The 25,246-nt window shown below is 38.9% G+C and overlaps 1 protein-coding gene across 3 annotated transcripts in view; it reads left to right on the top strand.

Moving 5' to 3' along the window:
* SPIN1 (spindlin 1) overlaps nucleotides 1-25,246 on the top strand; it is a 55,140-nt gene that overhangs the window by 15,040 nt on the left and 14,854 nt on the right. For 2 of the 3 annotated variants that reach the window (XM_081943206.1, XM_081943205.1), the window contains one exon: nucleotides 14,302-14,501. In XM_081943206.1, the coding sequence (XP_081799332.1) occupies nucleotides 14,450-14,501 (52 nt within the window). In that variant the 5' untranslated portion in view covers nucleotides 14,302-14,449. Of the gene's footprint in view, nucleotides 1-14,301; nucleotides 14,502-14,588; nucleotides 14,721-25,246 lie in introns of all 3 variants that reach the window. The other variant, XM_081943207.1, reaches the window with a different exon arrangement.

The raw sequence follows: 25,246 nt of genomic DNA, 5'->3' as shown, positions 1-25,246 counted from the left end.
TTCCACATTTAGGCAAGAAAAATCAAATGCACAGATATATTATAGGTGGTAGCTCAATAGTAACTTGAGAGAGATCTTGGAGTCCTAGTGGGCAATCATTTAAATATAAGCCATCTGTGTGTTTCAGCTGCCATAAGAGCAAACACTGTTCTAGGTTGTATTAACAGAGCGATTAAGATCATGTGCAGTTTTAATACCACTTTATAATGCCTTGGTAAGACCACACTTGGAATACTGCATCCAGTTTTGGTCGCCACGATGTAAAAAAAATGTTGAAGTTCTAGAATGTCCAGGAATTTTCGAATGCAGATGGATTGTCATTTGGAATGCAACACACCAGATATTACATTTGTAGAGGGCCGAAACGTACAATTTATTGACATCATGGTACCAGGAGATGCCAGAGTCGAAGAAAATGAACTAGAAAAAAAAATTGCAAAATACCCCGACCTGGCCTTCGAAACTACCCGATTATGGATGAAACATATAACAGTGATACCCATTGTCATCGGAGCACTTAGAGCCATGTCCAAGCATTTTATAAGATACATCAACAAATTGCAGCTTCCTGCAATAACACCAGTGGAACTGCAAAAAACTGTGCTACTTGGAATATCGTATATTTTAAGAAGGTACTTGGTTGATATCTAGGATGCTGGCAGGAACCCATATCAACCATTAGTACCACAAATGGTATTTGTGATGCATTTTTGAATGTTCAGTTGACTGAGTTTCATGTTTAATGAATAAATAATAATAATAATCATAATCATCATCATTATCATCATTATCATCATTATCATCATTATTATTCAATTGTATCACAGCGGCCAGTTGTTTCACCGGATTTGGCATTGATTACTAGTCGGGCCCCACCCAGGGGCCTAGGACGTCGTAACGTATTTTCGTAATACACGTGCAGATCCAAGCAGTGCAGCTTTTTGCATTTGACTGATGGTGATTTTGTCAAGTTTTAACTGTTTTAACTGTAATTCCAGTGCTTTTGGAATAGCACCCAGTGTGCCGATTACCACTGGAATTACCACTACTGGTTTGTGCCATAATTGTTGAATTTCAATTTTTAGGTATTTTGGTATTTTGCAATTTTTTCATGTTCCTTCTCGTTGACCCTGCTATCACCTGGTATTGCGATGTCTATGATTGTAACCTTATTTTTCTCAACCGGTGCGATGTCTGGTATGTTATGCGCCAGTATTTTGTCCGTTTGTATACGAAAATCCCACAAGATCTTGACCATCTGATTTTCGGTGACTTTTTCAGGCTTATGTTCCCACCAGTTTGTTGTTTTAATATTATAATTTTGGCACAAATTCCAGTGGATCATTTGTGCTACTGAATTGTGCCGCCATTTATAATCAGTCTGCATGATTTTTTTTACAGCAGCTGAGTATGTGGTCAACAGTTTCATCAACAACTTTGCAGAGTCTGCATTTGGCATCATCAGAGGATTTTTAGATTTTGGCCTTAATGGCATTTGTTCGGATAGCTTGTTCTTGCGCAGCCAGGATTAGTGACTCTGTTTCTTTCTTTAATGTACCTGTTGTTAACCATTTTTCACTGTCCACTTTATCTTTTATTTTTTCCAGAAATTGACCATGTAATGCTTTGTTCTGCCAACTCTCCATTCTTGATTTTATCACATCTTTTCTGTATTCTTGTTTCGTCTGTTCGGCCTTCAGTAGATTTTTGTTCTTTACTTCGATTAGTAGATGTTCTTGATTTTCTTTTAAATAATCAGCCAGTGAATGTTTTTCTTCTTCAACTATTTGCTTCACTTGTAATAATTCTCTGCCACCTGATTTTCGGGGTAGGTATAGTCTATCAGTGTCACTGCGTGGATGTAAACTGTAGTGCATTGTCATTAGTTTCCTGGTTTTTCGGTCCAAAATGTCCAAATCAGCTTGTGTCCAGTTAACTATACCAGCTATGTATCTTATAACTGGTATTGCCCAGGTATTTATGGCCTTGACTATATTTCCACCATTTAATTTAGATTTCAAAATTTTCCTAACTCTGTTGGTGTACTCTCTCCTGATAATAGTTTTTACTTCTCCATGTTTGATGTTATCCAACTGCAGAATGCCTAAGTATTTGTAGGCTTCATTTTTGTTGCATTTAATTAGTTGGCCATTGGGCATTTCAATTCCCTCACACGCAGTGATTTTGCCCCTTTTTATGGATACAGTGGCGCATTTTTCCATGCCAAACTGCATTGAAATATCGGTGCTGAATACTCGGACTGTGTTTGTCAGTGATTGGATTTCTATTTCTGACTTACCATAGAGTTTCAAATCATCCATATATAATAAATGCGAAATTTTTTCAGCTTCTTTGGCTGTTTGGTAGCCTAATTTCACTTTTTTTAAGATTACTGATAGCGGGATCATCGCGATGATAAAGAGAAGAGGTGAAAGTGAATCACCCTGGAAAATTCCTCGATTGATATTAACCATTCCGTAGTTCTCATTCCCTACTGCCAACTCAGTTCTCCATTGTTTCATCGCCTTTTCAATGAAGGATGCAATATTTTTGCTAATGCCAGTTGTTTCTAAGCATTTTATGATCCAACTATGTGGCAATGAGTCGAATGCCTTTTTATAATCAATCCAGACCATATTCAAGTTCATTTTTCTTTTCTTACAATTTTCTAATATCATTTTATCAATCAGGAGCTGATATTTTGTGCCCCTGCTCCTTCTTTTATTGCCTTTTTGCTCTACTGGCAAGATGTTGTTTGTTTCCAAATAATCCATAATATTATCTGCAATAATGCCTGTGAGTAATTTGAAGGTTGTTGGCAAGCATGTTATTGGTCTGTAGTTTTCAGGTATTGTTCCTTTAGTTGCATCTTTCTGAATCAAGTATGTTTTTCCAGTTGTCAACCATTCATCAATTTGACCATTTTGTAAAATTTCATTCAGTTGCCTGGCCAATATTGCATGTAAACTGGTCAGATATTTGAGCCAGAAACCATGGAATTGGTCATTTCCAGGTGATGTCCAATTCTTTACTTTTTTTACTCGATTTTTGACCCATCTCAGTTGTTATTTCTAATACTTGCATTTGTTTGTTACCAATGCTTTTCTCAAAGTCATGTATCCACTTTGCTTCCTTATTGTAGTCCTTTGCATTTTCCCACAATTCTTTCCAGAATTCAGCTGTGGCCTGCTTTTCTGGTTTTTCACTTTTGGTGTCACCATTCACATTAAGACTTTGATAAAAACGCCGTTGGACTGATCGAAATTGTTGATTTTGTTTGTATTGCATGATTCGTGCCTCATATCTCTCAATTTTTCTAGCTGTTGCTGTTATCTGCTGTTTTACAATCTCTACAGTTTCATTGAAGTTTCTTGTATCCAATCTATATCTTCTGATTAGCTGATCTATGATTTTGCTGTTTTTAAGCCGTTGCTCATGCATGTTCTTTAAGTTGCTAGCATCTGCCCTTAATTTTTTGACTTTTTGTTCTAATCGGATTTTCCACTTTGGCTTTGACGCTTTTTTCCATTGTGTGCTTAGGTGCTTTGATTTTAATGCCTAGTTCATTAGTGACTATTACAGCTGCACTGTACATTAACTGATTCGTTTCCAAGATGGATCCCGATTCAATTGTTGAAAGCACTGCATTAACCATTTTCATGATAGGACCCAAAATTTTCTTAGGGACAGTTTTTAATTATGGTAAACGTTGCCTTTCCTCACTAGCCAGAAAATGCTCCATGATCTTGTCCTTCAGTTCTTTTTGTTTTTGAGTTGGTTCATCAGTTGGTTCAATAGTAACTGGTTCTGGTGGTAATATTGTTATTTCCTCTCCGACAGCTTCCTCTGGGAGTTCTACTACGATTTCTTTAGTTGTGTCTTGAGTATCAGTTAATTCCTCTTGTGATGTTGTTGTTTTTGTTTTGCAATTTGCCTGAATTTCCTCAAGTTCAACTTCGCTAAACACCTTATTCCGTATAATAAATTGCCTTTGATCTGCTAGTCGTTCACTAACATTTAAATCTGGATATTGTTTCCATAAATCATACATTCGCTTTAAGTAGCCTCTTTTTTTTTTTTTTGGCTCTGAGTTGTAATAACAGGCCATTATGGCACGATTTTCATCTGCACTATATTTTTGTCATTTTGTTGGCTGGTCCACTTGTAGCCCACTTGTCGACGGATGCCCAAAGACCTCAACATCCGCCACGGCCCTTGTTAACCCGCGCGATGACCGATGCGGTATAGAATTTTTAGTCGTTTCTTTCACCATATTATATGGGTTGGCGAGTTTCTCATCTGGGCTTGGAACCGGCAACGGCGCGGTTGTTGTTGTTGTTGTTGTCGTCATTATTGTTGTTATTATTATTATTATTATTAGTAGTAGTATTATTATTATTATTATTTGATTAATCTTTGGTGAGATTCACAGCCTTTGGGGCTGGTTGGTAGTTCAACAGCTTGAGTCCTAACCAAGGACCTAGGAACTGTTAAGAAAATGTCGGAGGATATATGTTGCTCCAAGTAGGGTGGTTTTTTGTAGAGTCAGAATGTTCAAGTCAGGTAAATTTAGAATGTTCAAATAGTGAGGTAGCCCTTTAGGTATTGCTCCAAGGGCTCCAATTACAATTGGGACAACACATCATTTCTTTTTCCACAGTCGCTCAACTTCAATTTGCAAGTCCCGGTATTTTGTGATTTTTTCTTGCTGTTTATCTTCAATTCGTGCATCACCAGGTATTACAATGTCAATGAACCATACTTTTTTCTTCTCAATTATTGTTAGTCAGGTGTGTTGTTGGCCAAGTGCATGTCAGTCTGGATTCTGAAGTTCCACAAGACTTTGCCATTCTCATTCTCTAAAACCTTCTCAACCTGATGGTCCCAGTGGTTTTTGCTGTACTCAAATCCAAACTTTTGGCACAATTTCCAGTGAATAATCTTAGCAATGCGGTCATGGCGTTGTAGGTAGTCAGTTTGTGAAATTTTGCTGCACCCGTTGATCAAGTGGTCGACTGTCTCATCTTTCTCATTACAGATTATTATTATTATTATTATTATTATTATTATTATTATTATTATTATTTCCCGCCTCTTTCCTGCCGTGGCTGGGCCTGGACAGCTATCTGATGCGGTTCCTACAGTTATGATACTATCGTGCTTGAATCAGTAGTGGCTTAGCACTGAGAACCAACCCAGGCACCTATCATCACTAATGATGAGGAGAAACCAACAAAATTCCACTTTGGATCGGTCATCACCCGGGTCAACAAGGACCACATCAGATGCTATGGCTCCTGGACATCAGTCGAAAAAGGGGCTACAGGGCTCAGTTGTTACTGCTAGGGAAACAGGGCGTGCAACTGCAAAGCGCCTGGAACCAAAGCGCAAAACTTGGAGAACCAAAGAAAATCAACAAATCCTCAAATATTACTGTCAGGCAGAATCAACATCCAGGGGATTTTTAAAAAGTGATGCAACTGTGGAAGGAACAACACCTGAAAAGTGACATAATTGAACAAAGATTAATGGATCAAAGGCGCTTCATCATTCATAATAAAGTTTTCACACAAGCAGAAATGCAACATCTAGAAATATTGGCTAAAAAGAAAACAAGTGATGATGAAGAAGCTGAAGAAATTGGTCCAACACCTGAACAAATTGACCAGCCAATGGAAGAAACGAACATACAGGATGAAAACCCTCCTGTGCAACAACTTGAAAGTGTAGATCTAAGTGATGTAGCAAAAATGCTGAAAGAAAAAATTAAAAACCACATCAAAGAAAATGTAGAAAGAAAAAGACTACCATTCGCGAAGGGCATAGCAAACGAGTGAAAGATCTGTTAACTGCGTTGAACAACATTTTAACTTCCATCCCATCTAGCACACCATATGAAACCAACCAATTAATGTATAGCACAGCCGCCGTTATAACTGCAGAACTAGGTTATAAAATACCAAAAAAGAAATCCACTGGAACACCAAAGTGTAAAATTCGACTTGAAAATAAATTAAAAAACTATGAGGGGATATCAGCAATCTGAAGTTCTTAAAAGAAGGAAAACTAAAGAACAAAAAGCTGAAAAATAGTTTACACAAAAAATACAACCTGGAGGAAAAAACAATAATGGAGATTATGGAAGAACTAAAACAACGTGCAATAGCAACAGCAAGGAAAATTGAAAGTTACGAAGCACGAATAAAACAATATCGTGAAAATGTCCAGTTCAGAAGAAACCAATACTTCTTCTACCGGTCCCTTGATGAAAATCGAATCCAAACTAATATTCACCCATGTAAGAAAAAAAAATCGAACTTTTGGAAAGAACTGTGGGAAAACCCAGTGGAACACAGCAACACTTCCTCCTGGAACAAAGATATTCAACAACAAACAACACAAAACAAGATGGAAAATATTTTAATAAAAACTGACATGGTGGCATGATATTTGGAACGCTGACACAAAGAAGGTCAAGAACTGGAGTGCACCTGGCCTGGATGAACTGCATGGATACTGGCTAAAATACCTGACCAGCCTCCATCATTGCGTGGCCACTCAATTTGATCAAATGCTTCAAAATGCAACAAGCAAAGAATGGTTAACAGCTGGCCAAACATACTTGATAATGAAGGATCCAGAAAAGGCACAGAACTAAGCAACTATCACCTAATTACTTGTCTGTCAACAATGTTCAAATTTTTTACAAGGATACTGGCAAATTCAGTATTCAATCATCTGATAGAAAACAGTTTGCATCCAGTAGAACAAAAAGGAAATTATAAAAAATCAAGAGGAACAAAAGATCAGCTGCTCATAGAAAAAATGGTACTAAAAATGCAAAATGAAGAAAAACAAATTTAAATATGGCATGGATTGATTACAAGAAGGCATTTGACTCAACACCCCACAGCTGGATTAACACCTGTCTGGAAAACTTTGGAATCAGCAAAAATATCTGTACATTTTTGAAAGCAAATATGCAAAAAATAGAAAACAGTTCTAACAACAAATGGGGTGAACATTGGTAAAGTCAACATCAGATGAGGAATCTTCCAAAGGGATTCACATTCACCACTACTGTTCAATGTTGCATTAATTCCACTGACAATAATCCTATGAAACACAAAACTGGGATACCAAATCTCAAGCCAACATGGCAAGATAAAACCATCTACTATACATGGATGACTTAAAAATGTATGCGAAAAGCCCCACTGAACTTAAATCAATACTCAACACAGTTCAACTGTTCAGCAGCGATATCAAAATGAACTTTGGGCTTGAAAAATGTGCTATATTATTCATGCGGTGAGGAAAAATGAAAAAAAAAACCAGAAGGAATAGAACTGGGAAATGGAAATATAGTGAAAGCATTAGCAAAGGATGATGGTTACAAGTACCTAGGCATATTGGAAGCAGATAACATCTTGAATGGAAAAGTCAAAGAGTCAACGCAAAAGGAATACATCAGGAGGGTCCTCAAAATATTAAAATCAAAACTAAATGCTGGAAACATAATTAAAGCCGTTAATACATGGGCAGTTCCAGTGATTCGCTACTCAGGTGGAATAATCAACTGGACTCTGGCTGAACTGGAAAACTTGGACCGGAAAACACGCAAACCTTTGAATATGTACCACGCTTTACATCCACAAAGTGACATTGACAGGTTGTACCTGCCAAGAAAAATAGGGGACAGAGGGCTATTGCAAATCCATCAAACTGTAGAAGAAGAAAAATGAAGTTTGAATGATTATGTGAACCAAAGTACAGAAAAATTGCTGCAGGCTGTGAAAATGGAGAACAGCATAAAAACAACAGAAACAAAGGCAGAATATAAGGAAAAACAGCTGGATGACATTAAATAGATGAAAAACCAAAGCTTTGCATGGACAGCACTTGAAGGAAAATGTGATGACAACTTGACATGGACATATCTTAAGATGGGAACCATCAAGAAAGAAACGGAAGGTTTAATACTGGTTTCTCAAGAACAAGCACTACAAACTAATGCCATGAAAGCGAAGATACAAAAATCCACTGACAACCCAAACTGCCAACTTTGCAATAACAAAGTCGAAACTGTTTCACATTTAAAAGGTGAATGCAGCAAAATCACACAAATTGATTACAAAGCTAGACATGACTGAGTTGCTAAATTAATCCACTGGTCATTATGTAAAAATATGATTTACTCGTATCCAGAAAGTCATGAGAACATAAAGTGGAAAAAGGTATCAAAAATGAGAAGGTGAAGATCTTGTGCGACTTTTGAATACAAATGGATCGTCATTTGGAGCACAACACGCCAGATATCACGGTTGTAGAGGGCCGAAGTGTAGAGTTTATTTATATCGCTGTTCCTGGAGATGCCAGAGTCGAAGAAAAAGAACTAGAAGGAGAGTGCAGCATAGAGATGCCACCGAGGGGTAAGAGATGTGTCGGCTGGGAAGCGACTGGGAAGGGGAAAGGCTGCACTGGCTTCTTGGTAGTGGGCTGGGGGGGGGGGTGCTTCATCCCAGCCAGAGTTGGGGCGAAGCTCTCCTGCCTGCTGGCCCCACAATTTGAGCCCTAGGAACACCAACACCCCTTACCTCCGAGGCTGGGAAGGGGCTCTGGCTTTCCAGTGGAGGGAGGCGGCCCAACTTTCCCTGTCCAGGACTACGGAACCAGATCGTTGGTAGGGATGCTTTGCCACCCTGATGAGGGGGATGGAGGCGGAGGACCCCCGAAAGGTCAGGCAGAGAAGCGCATGCGCACTGGACAGCTGGTGTTCATGTGCGCATGCACGTGTCAGAAACCAGAAGGTCATCTGCTTTTCTGGTTTCCGGCGTGCTCCCATTTGGCCAAAAAGGTTAGCCCTTACTGTATTATACTGTATACTGTTTATTATTACTAGCTACTTTGGGTATTATTTAGCAGAAAAGGGAACTATGAAGAGAAAACATTAATCAAATGCAGTATAGAGACTGGGTGTTTCTGTCCAAAATAGTTGACTTATCTATATCTTGTGCAATTTATATTTAGTCTGAGAGAGATGGTATATTTTCAGAAATAATTTATAGCTTGATTTGAATTATATATGCAAAGATGTACAACCTGTATCTTGTCTTTAAAAAATTCAGATAATTTTTGCTGTGCAAACTTAAAAGACTTGAGATGATGCTTGAAAGAGTTATTGATCAAAGACGTTGGCTTATGTGGGCAAGTAGACTTTCAAAGAGAAAATGAACAGGCTGTTGTTAGATGGTCATCATCATATAATTTGCTTTTATATGTCGTCGTTTTCATATAAAAGGAATATGAAATTAGTATTGCAATTTGAAATAAATTCATTTTGAAACATATTAAATCTTCATATTAGATTTTGATTTGAAAATGCTTGGTTACCTATTTATGTGGTCAGGAAGAATCAAATTATCTAGATTTTAGAGTCAATATAAATTGTATATTCTAGTCATATGAAATTATTTTTTCTATGTCGTTATCTCTGTAGTATTACTGGTTCATAAACCCCAAACTATATATTTCCCTTGCAAATATGTCAAGAAACAGGTTCCCTTGCAAACATGTTAGGAAAGAGTAAATATACAGAGTACAGCTAATCCCCAGGTTACGAGTATTCATTTAGCGCCAGTTCGAAGTTACAAGATTAGCGCTCCCTAGTATTTATGAGCAAGTCCCAAAATTATGAATGTTGCAGCACCACAGCCGTTGTTCGCCCTTATGAACAACTGCACAGATCTGCAATATTCATCACAGACGCCAGAAACTTCCATTCTCGGTACAAAAAGTATTTGCGATGTCTGTCTCCTGCTCCTTTCCACCCCCCTCAACTACTTTTCTCTCAGATGGAGACCTGACAGAGACTGGAAGCTTCATCTGTGTGCAAATGGGGCATTTGAAAGTGGAGGGATTTTACTCTGTTTTGAAATTCCCTATAGGTGTCTGAGGCCTTTGAAAATGGAGGGAATCCCTCTGTTTTTAAAGGCCCCATTTGCATGCAGCTGAAGCTTCCAGTCTCCATCAGCTTTCCGTCTGGGCAAAAAGTATCCTGGTGATGGTGGAAAGGAGTATGGGACAGACACCACAAACACTTTGTGCCCAGGAGCTTCTATCGACTCTCCTCTTCCTCAAAGGGAAAGAAACCACGACAGAGAGAAGACATCTTTGCAAGTTAAGTGAGTCCAACATGGCAGGGAGTGGGAAGCATGAGGTATCTTAGTGGGTTGGGGTAGCGTCGGCCTGTTCCATCGCTATGCCCCACCCTGAGATGCCTTTCCCACCCTGAGATTAATGAACTGTGCATTTGCCCATACATTAAATTAACGTATGTATGGGCGAAAGAGGGAGTGATCTCGTTCAAAGTACAAGATTCACTTCCACGAATCCTCGAGGTACAAATGAATGGGCAGGCTCCATTACATTCATAACTCGAGGACTACCTGTAATTCAGTATGTGGAAAATCCAGGAGATTATATTTGGAGTTTAAATCTTACTGCTGTTCACCTACACAGCATGCTAGGTTATGCAGTTTAGGCGGCATATAACATTAGATTATAGCATTTAAAATATCAGAAAAGATTAAATAAGAAGTCTAAAGTGTATAAAATGTGAGCATGTTTAATAGTACTGCAAAAAAAAAAAAACATTGAAAATCACACATAGAGGCCAGAAGCCACATGTCCTGACAACCATGAAACCTTAAGGCCACAGAGACCTTGAGATACTAGGAGAATCATTGTCTAAGGAATGCTAGGAGATTTCCCATTTGGAAAAGATTAGCTGATATAGCTGAAGAAAGTTGCCACAAGAGGGTGCACAAATGCTATATTTTAAAAGTATAGTTTGAGTCAAGCATACTGTCTTGCCTATGTATGTAATGCCTATGACTGTAAAATGTTAAATATCCTCAAACATGCAGTATGTAACTGTATGCTATCTAATGGCTGTCTCCACATTCCATGTCCCTCGCCCCTCCCTTGTGGGTTACCATAGGGATTCTCCCCCCCCCCTTTTTTTTAGTATTTATATCAAACCATTGTAGGTCACAGATCATCCACCTGTATGGAATTCTGCATCATCAGTATGCTGATGGTACTTGTGTCTTTCGACCCCAGCCTGGCTAAGTGAGGCTACTGAGATTCTGTCCTAATGCCTGGAGCCTGTATAAGTTTGGCTTGGTTGGAATCACATCTGACTCCTTATGGATAGATAGATGGATGCCTTGATATTGAGCAGCTTACAAGGTTAATAGTTACAAACATAACCAAAAATAACCATATAAATCAATAAAATCATTTAAAAACTATTAAAAACTGAAAAACATAATGTGTGAGATAATACTGTTTGTTTTCCTAGAAATACAGCCATTTAGCAGGCTCTCCACCAACATCACTGGATCCCCATGATGTCATTAGGTTCTCCGAAAAGTCTACAAGATCAGAGCCAGTTTCACTTGGGAGATGATGTTGAAAAGTGTGGGCCCTCTCCTGGGTCTTGCCAGATGGCCCCATCATACATAGGACCCATAACATTACTTTTCTTCCATTTCTGTGCCATTTCACAGCTTGACTACTGTAATACACACTATGTGAGGCTGCCCTTGAAGACCACTGAAAACTTCAAATCGTCTAGATTAGAATGCAACAACGCAGGCAGTGATAGGCATGTATGAGTATGCCCAAGTTAACACCTCTGCTTTGCAAGCTGCAACGGTTGTCATTTTGTTTCCAGGAGCAATCCAAGGTTGCTACTCATAAAGCCATACATGGTGTAGGTCTCTGATAGCTAACCTTTTGTCGTGTGCTGAAATAACCCAATGTGCGCATCACCCTCCTGGGCTCTCCTGCGCATGTGCGCGTGACCCCCCATGCTCCCCCTTCCCCCTGCACATGCCACGGCAGAGCTCCGCAAACCAGCAGGCCAGTGGGAGCCGCATGCGCAGTGGAGCTGAGCTGGGGCGACGGCTCGCGTGCCTGAAGAGAGGGCTCTGCGTGCTCCTTGTGGCACATGTGCCATAGATTCATCATCATGGGTATAGGTCCTGGTTACTTTTACACAGAATAGATACCTTGCTTTTAGGTTATGCTTTCTTATTCTGTCAGAATAAATTTCAATTATGCTTTTTTCCCCACAGATGCTCCTTTTGAGCAGTTTCCTTGCAAAAATCTAGAGGAATTCTATCAACTGCACCATTGTTACATTGTGGTAGCTTTGGGTGCCATGACTTGCTCCTCTGTTGCATTTTACTTCTTATTTTCCAAATCATTTTCTACCCATTAAGAGCAAATGTATTACCTAGATCTTAACTTCCCATTTTGCAAGGTGGATTGAGTTGCTCATCACCTCAGAATTTAACCTAAAGAAATTCCTCATGCCTTCTCATCTGTCCTCAAGTAGATTCTTACATATTGATTGATTCTGTGCTATCAAGTCAGTTACTACTCTTAACAGACACATAAATAGCTTTTCTCAATGACGATATGTAGCTAAATGTAAAGCCTTTGAGGACTTCATATATAAGAAGCACTGACTCTTTACAAAACCAGATTCACCAAATTTGGGTCTGTACTTCACAAATAAAGTAGCATGGTTCCTCTCATATAAAATATATCTGATACCATTTCTTCTTTCCACCCTCTAGCAGACAGTACTCATTTTTTCCCAATAAGAATAAAGTGTTTCACAAGTTCTAACTTGCCTATTTCCATCATTCTGCCTGGAAGATATTTCTTGTTTTCATTTTATCAAATCTTTCAAGCCTTATCTGTATGTGGTTGAAGTCCTTCAAATTGACCGCAAGTCAGTTGTGACATTGTGACATCAACTAACCAGCTGAGTGTATTATGTGCCTTACATAGATGTAATCCTTCTTTAATTTTCATGGGGCAAGACTCTTTCTTAAATTTGCTTTTGCATACTACTTAGATTGGGCTATTAAATTGCCTACCATGCTTTCCCAATTCCTCGAAACTGAAAGAGAAACTATTTTCTTGATGTCCAAATAGTGATTGACTTTCATTTGAAACTAAGATGAAAGACCCCTTTTAAAAATTGTGTCTCTCTTCCCAATGTTTGTCTTAAAGAATAAAAATAATGATGAAGCTTTAGAATTGGCAAAATAACAGTGATCCTTTTGTATTAATTGTAGGGCGAAAGTCATTTTGGTCTACAGTGACAAAAAAAATCAGAAGGAGCATGGTACCTTTTTTGACTAATACAAGTTTATAAAAAGGTTTTTGTAAACCTCACTTTAGTTCATCAGATGTAACTGGAACTTTTCATTGGTTTCCTGTGAATTCACACATCCATTCTCCTACATGTTTGGTGTTCAGTTTCACTATGTTGTTCATAAAAACTGAGGAGAGTTAGCATAGTCAAATCATGCTACAAATTCATGGTACAAATGGAGCAGGGGGCAACATTTCTTCCAGGAATACTGTAAGCTAGTGGTTCGCGGACACCTGAGGGACCGTCAGACCATCACGGGGTCCACAAAGTCTTGAAGAACTGTTATAATTTAAATCTTTACTTAAGCTTGTGGTCTCTGGCCATGATGTTTGGCTATAAAAGGTATGTAAAGAGGGTCTGTGATGAAGAAAAAATTGAAAACTAAAGCTATAAGCTATAAAATATATTTAATTAACTGCACACAGACACATGACTTGTGTGTTTGAATTCATAGATTGTAACTCCAAGAACCATCCATAGATGAGTAACAAGCCCTTTTGTTTTCTTTCCATACAAATTAAAAAGAATACTTGACTGTATTTTAAGAATTACCTGGTTTTGAAAATATTAGCTGTGGAGGAGGTACAAACCAAGATGATGGGAATAAAGAAATTACATTTTTGCTGATCTAAACTTCAAGAAAATTAAGAAATTGTTTTTTTTAAAAGAAACCGATTAGTGAGAACTGATAACTGTTCAATCCAAAGAAAAATAAGAATGATGACAGCCTTACTGTACTACAGTCCTTAGTGATTCAACAACATGTTGGAAAGAGGTTGTTATGTCTAGAGGTCCTTCATCAGTGGAGTCTGAGGGAAGGGATGAGGAAACCAAGTAATGAAATGTGTCATGATATCACAACACAAACTTTGCAACTTATGTCTTTGTCAGGCATCATAATGCATATGCATAAGGATGGTTTTGCAGTGTGAAGGCACATACAGATTGTTTTATCATTGTGACTTGGTGTGGACATCTATGCCTTTCATTGGCCCAATTAGTTGCACATAATCTCTTACCATTATTCTATAGACTTTTTACTAATTTTTTTTTTTCATTTGCAGAATATTGTAATTGAAGATCATCAAGGGAAAATAATCCCATTTTCGAGTTTGGTGTTGTTATTCCAAGACAGAGAAACCTTGCAGCTCCACACAGAACTGGATTTTCACCCTAGTTTTGCAGCTTTGCTGCTCACTTAAATACTGATGAATGAAGACCCCATTTGGAAAGGCACCAGGTCAGCGATCCAGAGCTGATGCAGGTAGGTAGCAATACTATCCTACATCCCAACAGTGGATAGCAAATATTGATGGCTGCAGATCCATATCTTGCATTATGGTGCTTCTAGGTGTTGGAGGCCAGATGCCTGTACCTGAGAGTTCTGCTAGTTTCTTGCGTTTGTCACACTAGACATCCACTGCAAATGTAGACTGGCACATTCATTCTGGAATGCTCAACATGGCAAGAGGGACGTAAGAGGGTAGGTGATGTTCCTGCTGTTCCTTTAGAACTGTTGGCTACTAAACAGGAGATTTAGATTGGTTTCTCATGAAGCCTCTTTGAAAATTCTGATTTAAAACTGATTGTCCTTACTCTTTTCCTCTTTGTATATTATCTTGCATGAGCAGGTGTCCGCCTAAATTTGCTTTGTTCTGATAAGGGTTTGGTTCTTTTTAATCAAAAATGATGTACAGAAATATTTAGGCAGGCTTTGCTTACAGTTTCTATAGGCAGCATGAATTAACCATGGTGCAGGACATAGGCCTACTCATTCCTCATGCACGGTTAAAAATGTTTGCGTATAGATATAGAGGATTTATGCTGTCCTCATATTGACATAATTTGACAGAATGTATTTTGCTATTTATATCATCCCTTAAATCTTTTCAGGCAGACTGCATTGTATAGTGTAATATACTGCATATAAATATTTGGTTATTGCAGAGTGCTGTCCTGCAATAAGTTTAAAATGTAGGACCAGGAATGGTGCTGGATTTTTGACATATATAGGTAAGGCTTGTCTGTGTGTGTCTCTCTCTGTTACTAAAATTCTCATGTCTGTAAACTTTAAGCGGGCAAAACAAGGTGCCTCATAGGGCAACTATTTTTGAACCAAGGTACCTTAAATAGATGAACTTAAAGAGTGTTTCTGAAGGCTGGTACCTTAATTCCAGCTAATGAACGAACTTTAATCAGAGTCACATTACAGGTTACTTCATATGGAATTATCTATTTCTGTTAAGATTTAGCAACCTGAGTCTGACAAAAAAGAAGCATGCTATGTACTAAAGTTTAACAACTTAGATCAGATAAAAACTTGCCAGCCAAAACGGATGTTAACCACAGATAACAATTCGCATAGATCAGGGTTGGGCAATTAATCCTAACTCTCTGAGACGAATTGACAGGCCAGATCATGAAAAGGTTAAGTGCTGTTTTCCAAATTCTGGATAAGGGAAGCTTCAGGGAAGGAACCCACTGACTTTCAAGACGAAAGGGGTGAAGGAAAGCCTTTGGGTCCAATTTGGACCAAAGGAAAGGCCAGGACCATAGACAGTGGCATGGGTTTTGTCAGAATAAAAAAAGGAATGAAGTCCCATTGGATTGTGTGTTCCAATGGAACACACAATCCAATGGGATTGTGGGGGACTCCCTAACAAACATTAAATTGATTCGTTTTTCTTGAAGATGAGTAACTTCATTATCAATCAAGTAGATGATCACCAAAAGAAAGCCTGGACTATAATGTAATGTTGCAATTGCTATTTTATTGTAGGAAAAAATAGTTGGAATACATGTATGAACATGTGTTTTTTAAGTTCATAAGGAAAGAAACTGATTTGCAGGATAACTGTCGTGTAATAGTGACAACAGAGAGTGAATGTAGCAAGTATGGAAAAGTTTTAGTTGATAGTGAAAATAATTTGACCATCCTACATGATAATTTCAATCACTCTAAGAAAACATGTCCACTTTGAAGATGAAGACAAGTAGTTTATCGCTTTCACATTCTGATTTAAAATATGTCCTTGAGACCCCCAACCAGAATAATATCAAAGGAGGGGTGAGTTAAAAAGATGAACTGGAAAATTGATGAATTACTTGCCTTTAAAATAAATAAAGTCCAAAATCCCAAACCTCATATCTTTCATTTAATTGAAATTTGGCAATTTTATAAAACATTTTATGACATAATTAGCATAAAGCATAAAGCATTTTATGAGATAATACAAAATGTCATAAACCTTTTCTGTGGTCATATATAAACTACTTTCAAGGCAGATACATTACTGTATATCTCCCTGAACTTTTAAGAACTTTTTCAGAACGAATGAAGCTCTGCCATTGTTGAAGGCATTGAGGAATCTGGTAAGGAAGTATCTCTGAAACAATTAACTAATGGATGGTGTGTGTATGTGTGTGTGTGTTGTAATGAATATTGCTTGTGGCTATGGCTACATTTTAATATTAAGTTTTGATTATTACAGGTTTAAAATGTAGGACCAGAGACAGTGCTGGATATTTGACATCACTTCATAATTGATTCTTCAGCTACACTGCTGAAGAGCGGCACTAATTAGTTTATTTCTGGGTTCAATTCAAAGTATTAGTGATCATCTTAAAGCCATTTCACCCCGTAGGTAGTATACATTTTGTCTGAGGTTATTATCAGTTTGCCTTGCCTACTCTTACTAATTAATTCTTATTAGAAATGTTTAAAAATACTTTTTAGATATTTTTCAATTTTTAATTTGTATGTTTTTAATTTTATAAGCCATTCAAAGCATATATACATGGGATATAAATGTTAATATAAATATTCCTTATTGCTCAAGATTACTCAAGCAATAAATTATCAGGATAGTCAAATTATTTTTGTAACCTAAATTGATTGTAACTGTTGTAAGCCAGAAGGGGGGGAAAGTCACCATTAGTAAGCAATTATATCAGAGGAGATAAAGGCATTGACATTTTAAAATGAGGGAAATGTTTGTGATTTTTCATGAATATTTACTTTGATCATAGCTGAAGTATATATCTATATAAAACAAGAACCTAAAATACCAAATTATAATATAAGTTAATTAAAATATTTTTTTAAGAATTATCTCAAAATTATAATATTCAGAGTTTAAATCTTAGTATTAGATTTGTGTCTAGTTTCCCAGATCCAGCAAATAAATGCACAGAATGTAGCTGTTTCTATACTACCCAATCAACCTGCTAAAAAATGTTTATGTAAAGATGACAGAATTGTGCAGCAGCTGTCCAGGTGAAGTCAGAGACACTGACACAAACTTGTAGTCTTTTGTATAAATATAAATATATTTAACATTCAAATTTGCCGCAGTTTTTGTCATCATCCAGAAAAGGAAGAACACAAGATAGTCAGGAATATCATGAGGTAAATCTGAACAGTATATAGAACAGGAAGAAGAAAAAGGAGGGAAAAAAGGGAAATTCCCCCTTTATACTTACAGCAACCAATCATTGCTTAGATTGCATCATGCATGAGTCATCACTCTAACTAATCATCTACAACTGTAAGTTAGGCCCATTGTACACTTTATTGTTCGGCTACTAAGTTCATTATCCTAACAAAAGACCACTGCTTAAGAGAACTTAGTCCACTGATTTTCCTGCTCTAGAACCACAAGAGAATTTCTGATAAAAGAAAAAATGCAGTAGGTTTGTCTATTTTTTCATTAATCAAAAAACTGCTATATTTGGTTGTTGTTTTTTAATTATCAGAGCACAATATAAATATATCTGGCTTGAATAAAACTAGTATGGAATAGGAATTGATAGTCATTGAAGCCCAATAGTGGAAAAGGAAATATAATTATGTTTTGTTAGATTAGCATTTAACAGGTGATAAAATAAGTTAAATTTTAAAATGTTGTGTTAGAGACTTAATCTGTATAGAAACTTTCTATAGTATACTGTTTTCTATTGTGTATCCACATACTTAGATGTTATTGCTTAGATCCATTTATAGTTTTGTGAATGAAGATAAGATGCATATTTGTGATAAATATTAATCAGAACACACATGGCATTTACTTTGTTTTCTCTGTTTAGAAGATCCAAATGCTATGACTTTTTCAAAACAGTGACACACCCCCTTCCATACCCATTTCATAAATGCTGGATGTATCACTATAAGTCGCTTTCCTTATAGTTATATTGTTGTGTTGTGTTGTGCATTAAATCAGTTGTCATCCTTATTGTAATGACAACCTGCCAGAAGATAATCTTTTATCTGATAATTAAGTGAACACTTAACTAATGATGACACTAGATAACTATGATAGAAATTCTATCTGCTGCATATATTGCTAATATGAAAATATCTGGCTTTCCCCCCCCCCCCAAAAAAATGTAAAAGGCAAGGTTTATTCTTTAAGTTGAATAATGAGAGATTCTACTAATGTCTTCAGTCGAATTATATGACAAGCTCCTTTTATAATAGGATCTCCCTTATTGTGTTGTTGCTACTAAATCTTCTAGGCTTCTTCGAAGTCTTTTTTCTGTTCTACAGGAATATTAATAACGTGTTTTCAGTCCTATGGCCCATCTTAAATGTCCAAGTAGCCATATGTTACTTTCCAAAGCTGTATTTTGGGCCATAGACTATATCTTAACTGGAGTATTAAGTATTCAGCAACATGTCTGGCACAATTTTAATAAAAATGGTTCTATTAGTAGTAACTATGTTAGAATATCAAAGCTGTGGCTCTGATATCTTGCTTTGAAAAAGTTAGGCAGTGAATTGTTTGCTTGCTCTTCATGATTTCATTTGATTATAAACCAGTGCCTAATACTGTATGTGCATTTCAGCTTTTTTGTCCTAACTGATCCTGTGTTTGGGTTTAGCCAGCCTTTGGGGATAAAAATGAAATTTCTAATATTAAAAAATGTGATGCATTTCTTAAATTGCACTGCAGCTGATGTCCTTGATAACATTAAGGGTTTCTTTAGAAGGTTGAAGAGTGTATTTTCTGAATGCAAGTCTGTTAGCTCCCAGTTTAGGTAAAGAGAAAGGATTACTATTCAAGCAGATACTTGGTCTAGCGCTAGCCCAACCTGACTTAATTGTTTGTGTTTAACAGCTTGTCAGAATATGTTAATATGTTTCTTGATATCACATTAATTTCTTTTAATATGCTTTTTTGCCAATTTTTAATAATTATGCTTGAAACCTTTGTGCAAAACAATTTAAATACTAGGTTATTAGTAGTGTACTGAACAAATGCCTATGAGTTGTATCAGTAGTCCTCAATTTATAACCACAATTGGGACTGAATCACTAAGCAATGCAGTTGTTAAGTAAATCAGCACATGACCAGACCCAGTTTTAAGCCCATTTTTACTGTGGTCATTAAACAGATTACATGGCTTCTCAAACTGACTTTGCTTGTCATCTGAGAAAATCGCGAATCATGATCATGGGCCCTTGTGACTCTGCAACTTTCATAAATGCAAGCTGGTTGCCAAGCGCCCAAATTGTGATCATGTGACTGCAGGGATAGTAGGATGGTCATAACTTCAAGGGTAGATTATAAATTACTTTTTCCAAGACTGTTATAACTTTGAATCCATTAGGCTCAAGTCGAAGAGACAGAGAGACCCAATTGAGACCAATCCTTTATTTGCTTATACCTAATAGACAGAATCTTGCCAGAGTAAAGCTATAATTTTCTAAGATTCTAAATATATCCTGAAAGATTCTAGAACACAGGTGTCAAACTTGCCACATCATGTTATGTTTCGCGACGTATTTCCCTTTGTAGAGCTGGGGTGGGGTGGCCTATGCATGACACATCCGGCCCATGTTTGACAGCCCTGTTCTAGGATGAGGCACCTCTTAACCTTTTTCTCTCTCACCCCTCCATCTCAGGACTACACAGATCTTGATCCAGATCTCAATCTGGGAAAGTTCTGAGTTGGCAAAATCCTCCCCCTCTGCTGCTGCAGGTGCACATTCCATCACAGAACCATCATTAAAAGAACAGTTCTAAGTGGAGAACCACCTATCAAACTATTTTATATTTGCAGCACCTGGCTAAAGAATCTTAATTATTTGTAATCCCAGACTAAAACAGCAACAAATTCTAATAATTCTGGAATAAAAGATAAAACTGATAGGCTTGCATTAAAAAATCTCATTTGATATAATGACGAGGTTGGGGTGCCACTATGCCAGTATTTAGCTACCACATTCAGGTTACAAAGACGCACAGTATTTGTCTAAAATGGACATTGTCTTGCTCTTTTCGAATTAAGAAAAAGTTTTGACAAGATAAATACTTCTGTACGGTTGGCTTCTTCTTTGATAAGTCAGATTTACTATATATATATATATATATATATATATATATATATATATATATATATATATATATATATATATATATATATATATATATATATATATATATATATATATATATATATATATATATATATATATATATATATATATATATATATGATTTATATGCCGCCCTTCTCCAAAAGGACTCAGGGCGGCGTACAACATTAAAAAACATACATCCCAAAAGTTTAAAAAAAATTAAATCCATATCCAAAACCAAACTGAATTTAAAAGACAATACATTTAAAATAAGTTAAAATTAACAGGCCAGGCCGGCTTGCTGGAAAAGCCAACTTTTTAGGGCGCGTCGGAAGGACCGGAGATCAGGGATTATGCGAAGCTCCGGGGGCAGCTCATTCCAGAGGGAAGGCTCTCCCCCTGGGGGGTCACCAGCCGACACTGTCTGGCCGACGCCACCCTGAGGAGGCCAACTCTGTGGAATCGTACTGGACGGTGGGAGGCTACTGGTGGCAGTAGGTGGTCTCGCAGGTACCCTGGGCCTAAGCCATGGAGTACTTTAAAGGTCATAATTAATACCTTGAATAGCACCCGGAAAACAACCGGCAACCAGTGCAGGCCGCCTAAAAGGGGTGTAACGTGGGAGCACCTAGGTACCCCCATGAAAACCCGTGCGGCCGCATTCTGGACCAACTGAAGCCTCCGGGTGCTCTTCAAGGGCAGCTCCATGTAGAGAGCATTGCAGTAGTCCAGGCGAGAAAGGACGAGGGCATGAGTGACTGTGCACAGAGCATCCCGATCCAGGAAGGGGCGCAACTGACGTACCAGGCGAACCTGGTAAAAGGCCCCCCTGGTCACGGCCGTCAGGTGTTCTTCTAAACTAAGCCGCGTATCCAGGAGGACTCCCAGATTGCGAGCCTTCTCTGAGGGGGCTAAAATTTGTAGAGATATTATATGGTAAAGATTTATGGGGTATTAACAATGCCTAGGGTTCCTAGAACATGACTAATCATTGCCATATGCAAGACAGACTTGGTTTATTTAAAAAATAATAATTTCCTATAATTTCAGGTTTTATCAGATATTTTCATTGTCCTCATGGAGATAGCCCAAAATATTCTTCATCTGCGGAAATTGATATCTCTTTTACTTTTGATAATTAGCTCTGTAACAGTATGAGAACCAAAACAGCTGTGTAAGAAAGTTGTCTAACCATAATATTTGCCTTAATTTGGAATATAAAATCCCAATAACGTGAAATATTTTTTTTTCTGTGCAAGGACCTAAGCAAGCCTAGTTATAGATTCTGTCTCTTGTCATTGGAGACAGACTGTATTTAGGGAGAGACAAATAACAAAGACTAACATTATCTGGCAACATGAATGTTAAAGTACCAGACTGTCAGGTTCCGAAGGGTAAAGCACAGACTGTCAGATTCTGAAGGGTAATTAAAACAGCCAAACACAGAAACTGTTTGAAATGCAGTTTGTATTCTTCCTTCGGAACGAACTGACCAACAAAGCACTAAGGCAATGAATAAATTGTCAGAGCTGTCACCCGGTGCTTCCCACCACCTTTTATAGTTACTTAGTAATTAGAATAACCTGCACCTCGCGCATGCGCACACCCATCCCCTCATAACCCAAAACAAACACCCTGGCAATTAATCGTGGATTGTTGTCAGTCAGTTGCCACTATTTTTGTAGATTTACTCAGCTGTTTGTGTAGGAGTGAAGCCTGGTGAGTCTTGGCAGCTGTCCTGGGTTTCTCCCCTGAATGGCAGCTCCAGGCCTCTGGCTGGCCGGAGCTGACATGCGGCTCCCTAACACGGAGACAGCATTCAGGGAGCTACAAATTAGTCAGTTAGGAGTCGAAGGACCCCTTCCCCCAGTTTTGTGGGATGTCTGCGGTGGAATCTCGCTATCAGGTGGGGCGGCCTGCAGTCCTTGCTATGAACCCACAATACCTCCGACGGGATAACCTTTCCAGAACACAAGGTATTGGGACCGTCCCTTGTGCCACCTGGTATCTAGTATATCTTGCACTACATAGTACTGTTCCCCATCTACAGTAACTGGGGCTGGCGGCTGTAGCGGCTCTCCTCTGATATCAGATGCCTGAACTAATCGGAGCAGGCTGCAGTGGAAGACTGGATGTGTTTTCCCCAGTAGAGGGGGGAGTCTTAGCTGCACTGTGACCGGGTTAATAACTGGCATGATTGGGAAAGGCCCAATAAATTTGGGCCCGAGTTTCTTATATGGCAACGGTAGCCTGAGATATTTAGTGGAGAGGTATACCCTCTGGCCTACATGGAAAGGGCCTTGCGCCTTCCGCCGTTTATCGGCGCTCTTTTTATATGTGGCAAAAGAGTGACATAACACATCCCTCACCACTTTCCAAACCTTTTGCATCCGGGCTTTCCACTCCTGCGAGGTTGTATCATCTGGGCGCACCTGAGAACACTCTGGAATTGGGACGAACTCCTGCCCTGTAGCCACATGAAATGGGGTAAATCCCGTACATTTGTGCACTGCATTGTTATATGCAACCTCTGCAAAGGGAAAGGAGTTCAGCCCAATCAGTCTGTTGGTACTGGATGTAACCTCTTAAGTAGCGCTCCACCATCACGTTTGCTCTCTCTGCAGCATCATTGGTCACGGGGTGGAAGGCTGTACTTAGTCCCTGTGAAGACCCCACCATTGCCATGAATCTGTGCCAGAACCGAGCAGTGAATTGCACTCCCCTGTCTGAAAATTATCCTTTTGGGGATGCCATGGAGTCTATGCACATGGGTAATGAACAGTTTTGCCAGCTTTCTAGCAGATGGAAGGCCGGTACATGCTACAAAATGAGCCTCCTTACATATTCCTCTATGTCCCTCCTCATGTGGGGCTACCAGAACTGGCGATTTACTAAATGTAGAGTCTTGAGGAACCCAAAATGTCCAGCTGAGCGATCGTCGTGGCAGCTACACAGCACGGCCACCCATACCACACTTGGTACATATAACTTCGATCCCTTCCAGGCAAAGCCCTCTTGTTGTGTTAATAAAGTTTGATTTTCTTGAAACCACTGGTCTATTGGGAGTGCTGCTTTGATTGCTCTGGAGAGGTCCTCCCCCTGGGAATACAGGTTTGGTGTCAGTGCGGCCTGTTGAGTGGCTAGCACCCTAGGCTGTGGGGTCGGGATGATAGCCTGCACTAAATCCTCCCTTTTACTATGATACTGTGGTTTGCGGGAGAGGGCATTGGCTAAGAAGTTCTTGCCCCCCCATCCCCCGTATATATTTTAATTGGAAGTTGAATCGCCGAAAATACAAGGCCCATCTAACTTGTTTTGGCGACAATCTTCTTGGGGTCTGGAGGGCCTCCAAATTTTTGTGGTCCATCCAGACCTCGAAGGGTATCCCTCCCCCTTCCAGTAAATGCCGCCATGTCAACAGGGCCCACCGGACCGCAAGCGCCTCTTCCCAAATGGACCAGCTGCGTTCGGTCCCTGAAAACTTCCTCGAGGTGTAGGCACACAGCTGTAGAACTCCTTCATTGTTCTTTTGTAAGAGGACTGCGGCCACTGCCACATCACTGGCGTCTGAACCACAAATGGCTTAGTGGGCTCTGGATATTTCAGTACTGGCTCTTGTGCAAATACAGACTTCAGATGCTCAAACGCTTGCTGACACACTGTTGTCCACACAACTGGGCTTCGAGGTCGAGGGTTTGTCGTGAGATGTGCGTAAGAGGTCAGTTAGTGGAAGAGCCACTTGGGCAAAGGACGGGATGAACTGGTGATAGAAATTGGCAAACCCCAAAAAACTTTGCAACTGCTTGCGGGTTTTGGGAGCCTGCCAGTCCAACACTGCCTTCACCTTCGCAGGGTCCATCTCCACCCCTTTAGGTGAAATGCGAAACCCAAGGTAATCCAGCTGCGTACTGTGGAATTCACATTTAGACAATTTGATGTATAAATGTGCATCCAGCAGCTTTTTAAGCACTTGACATACAAGAATTACTTGTTCCTCCATGGTCTTGGTATATATAAAGATATCAGGTTCCGAAGGGTAGTGAAAACAGCCAAACACAGAAACGGTTTGAAATGGAGTTGGTATTCTTCCTTCAGCACGAACTGACCAACAAAGCACTAAGGCAATGAATAAATTGTTAGAGCTGCCACCCAGTACTCCCCATCACCTTTATAGTTACTTAGTAATTAGGATAACCTGCACCTTGCGCATGCGCACACCCATCCCCTCGTAACCCAAAACAAACACCTCGGCAATCGTGGATTGTTGTCGGTCAGTTATCACTAGCTTTGTAGATTTACTCAGCTGTTTGTGTAGGAGTGAAGCCTGGTGAGTCTTGGCAGCTGGCCCGGATTTCTCCCCTGAATGGCAGCTCCAGGTCTCTGGCTGGCCTTAGCTGACACAGAGTTTATTTGATAATTCTACAGTTTATAAAAGAGGGGAGGTTATTCATAATGGGATAGAAAATGTACGCTCCTCTGCTATAGTCAGGAAAACCTGGTTTTGAATATGAATACCAAGGTATCTTTGGGGATCAGGTAAAATTTTAATTCACTGGGGCTAGTTTAAATTAGGATAGATTAGATTGATATGCTCTGTGTATAACCACAGCAAATGCTCTGTGAAATAAGAATAAAGTTTAAACCTTCCC

The sequence above is a fragment of the Natrix helvetica genome (genome assembly GCF_964273705.1).
Source record: "Natrix helvetica genome assembly, chromosome: 2".
In the NCBI taxonomy this organism is placed as follows: Eukaryota; Metazoa; Chordata; class Lepidosauria; order Squamata; family Natricidae; genus Natrix; species Natrix helvetica.
This window is presented reverse-complemented; position numbering and strand designations above follow the sequence as displayed.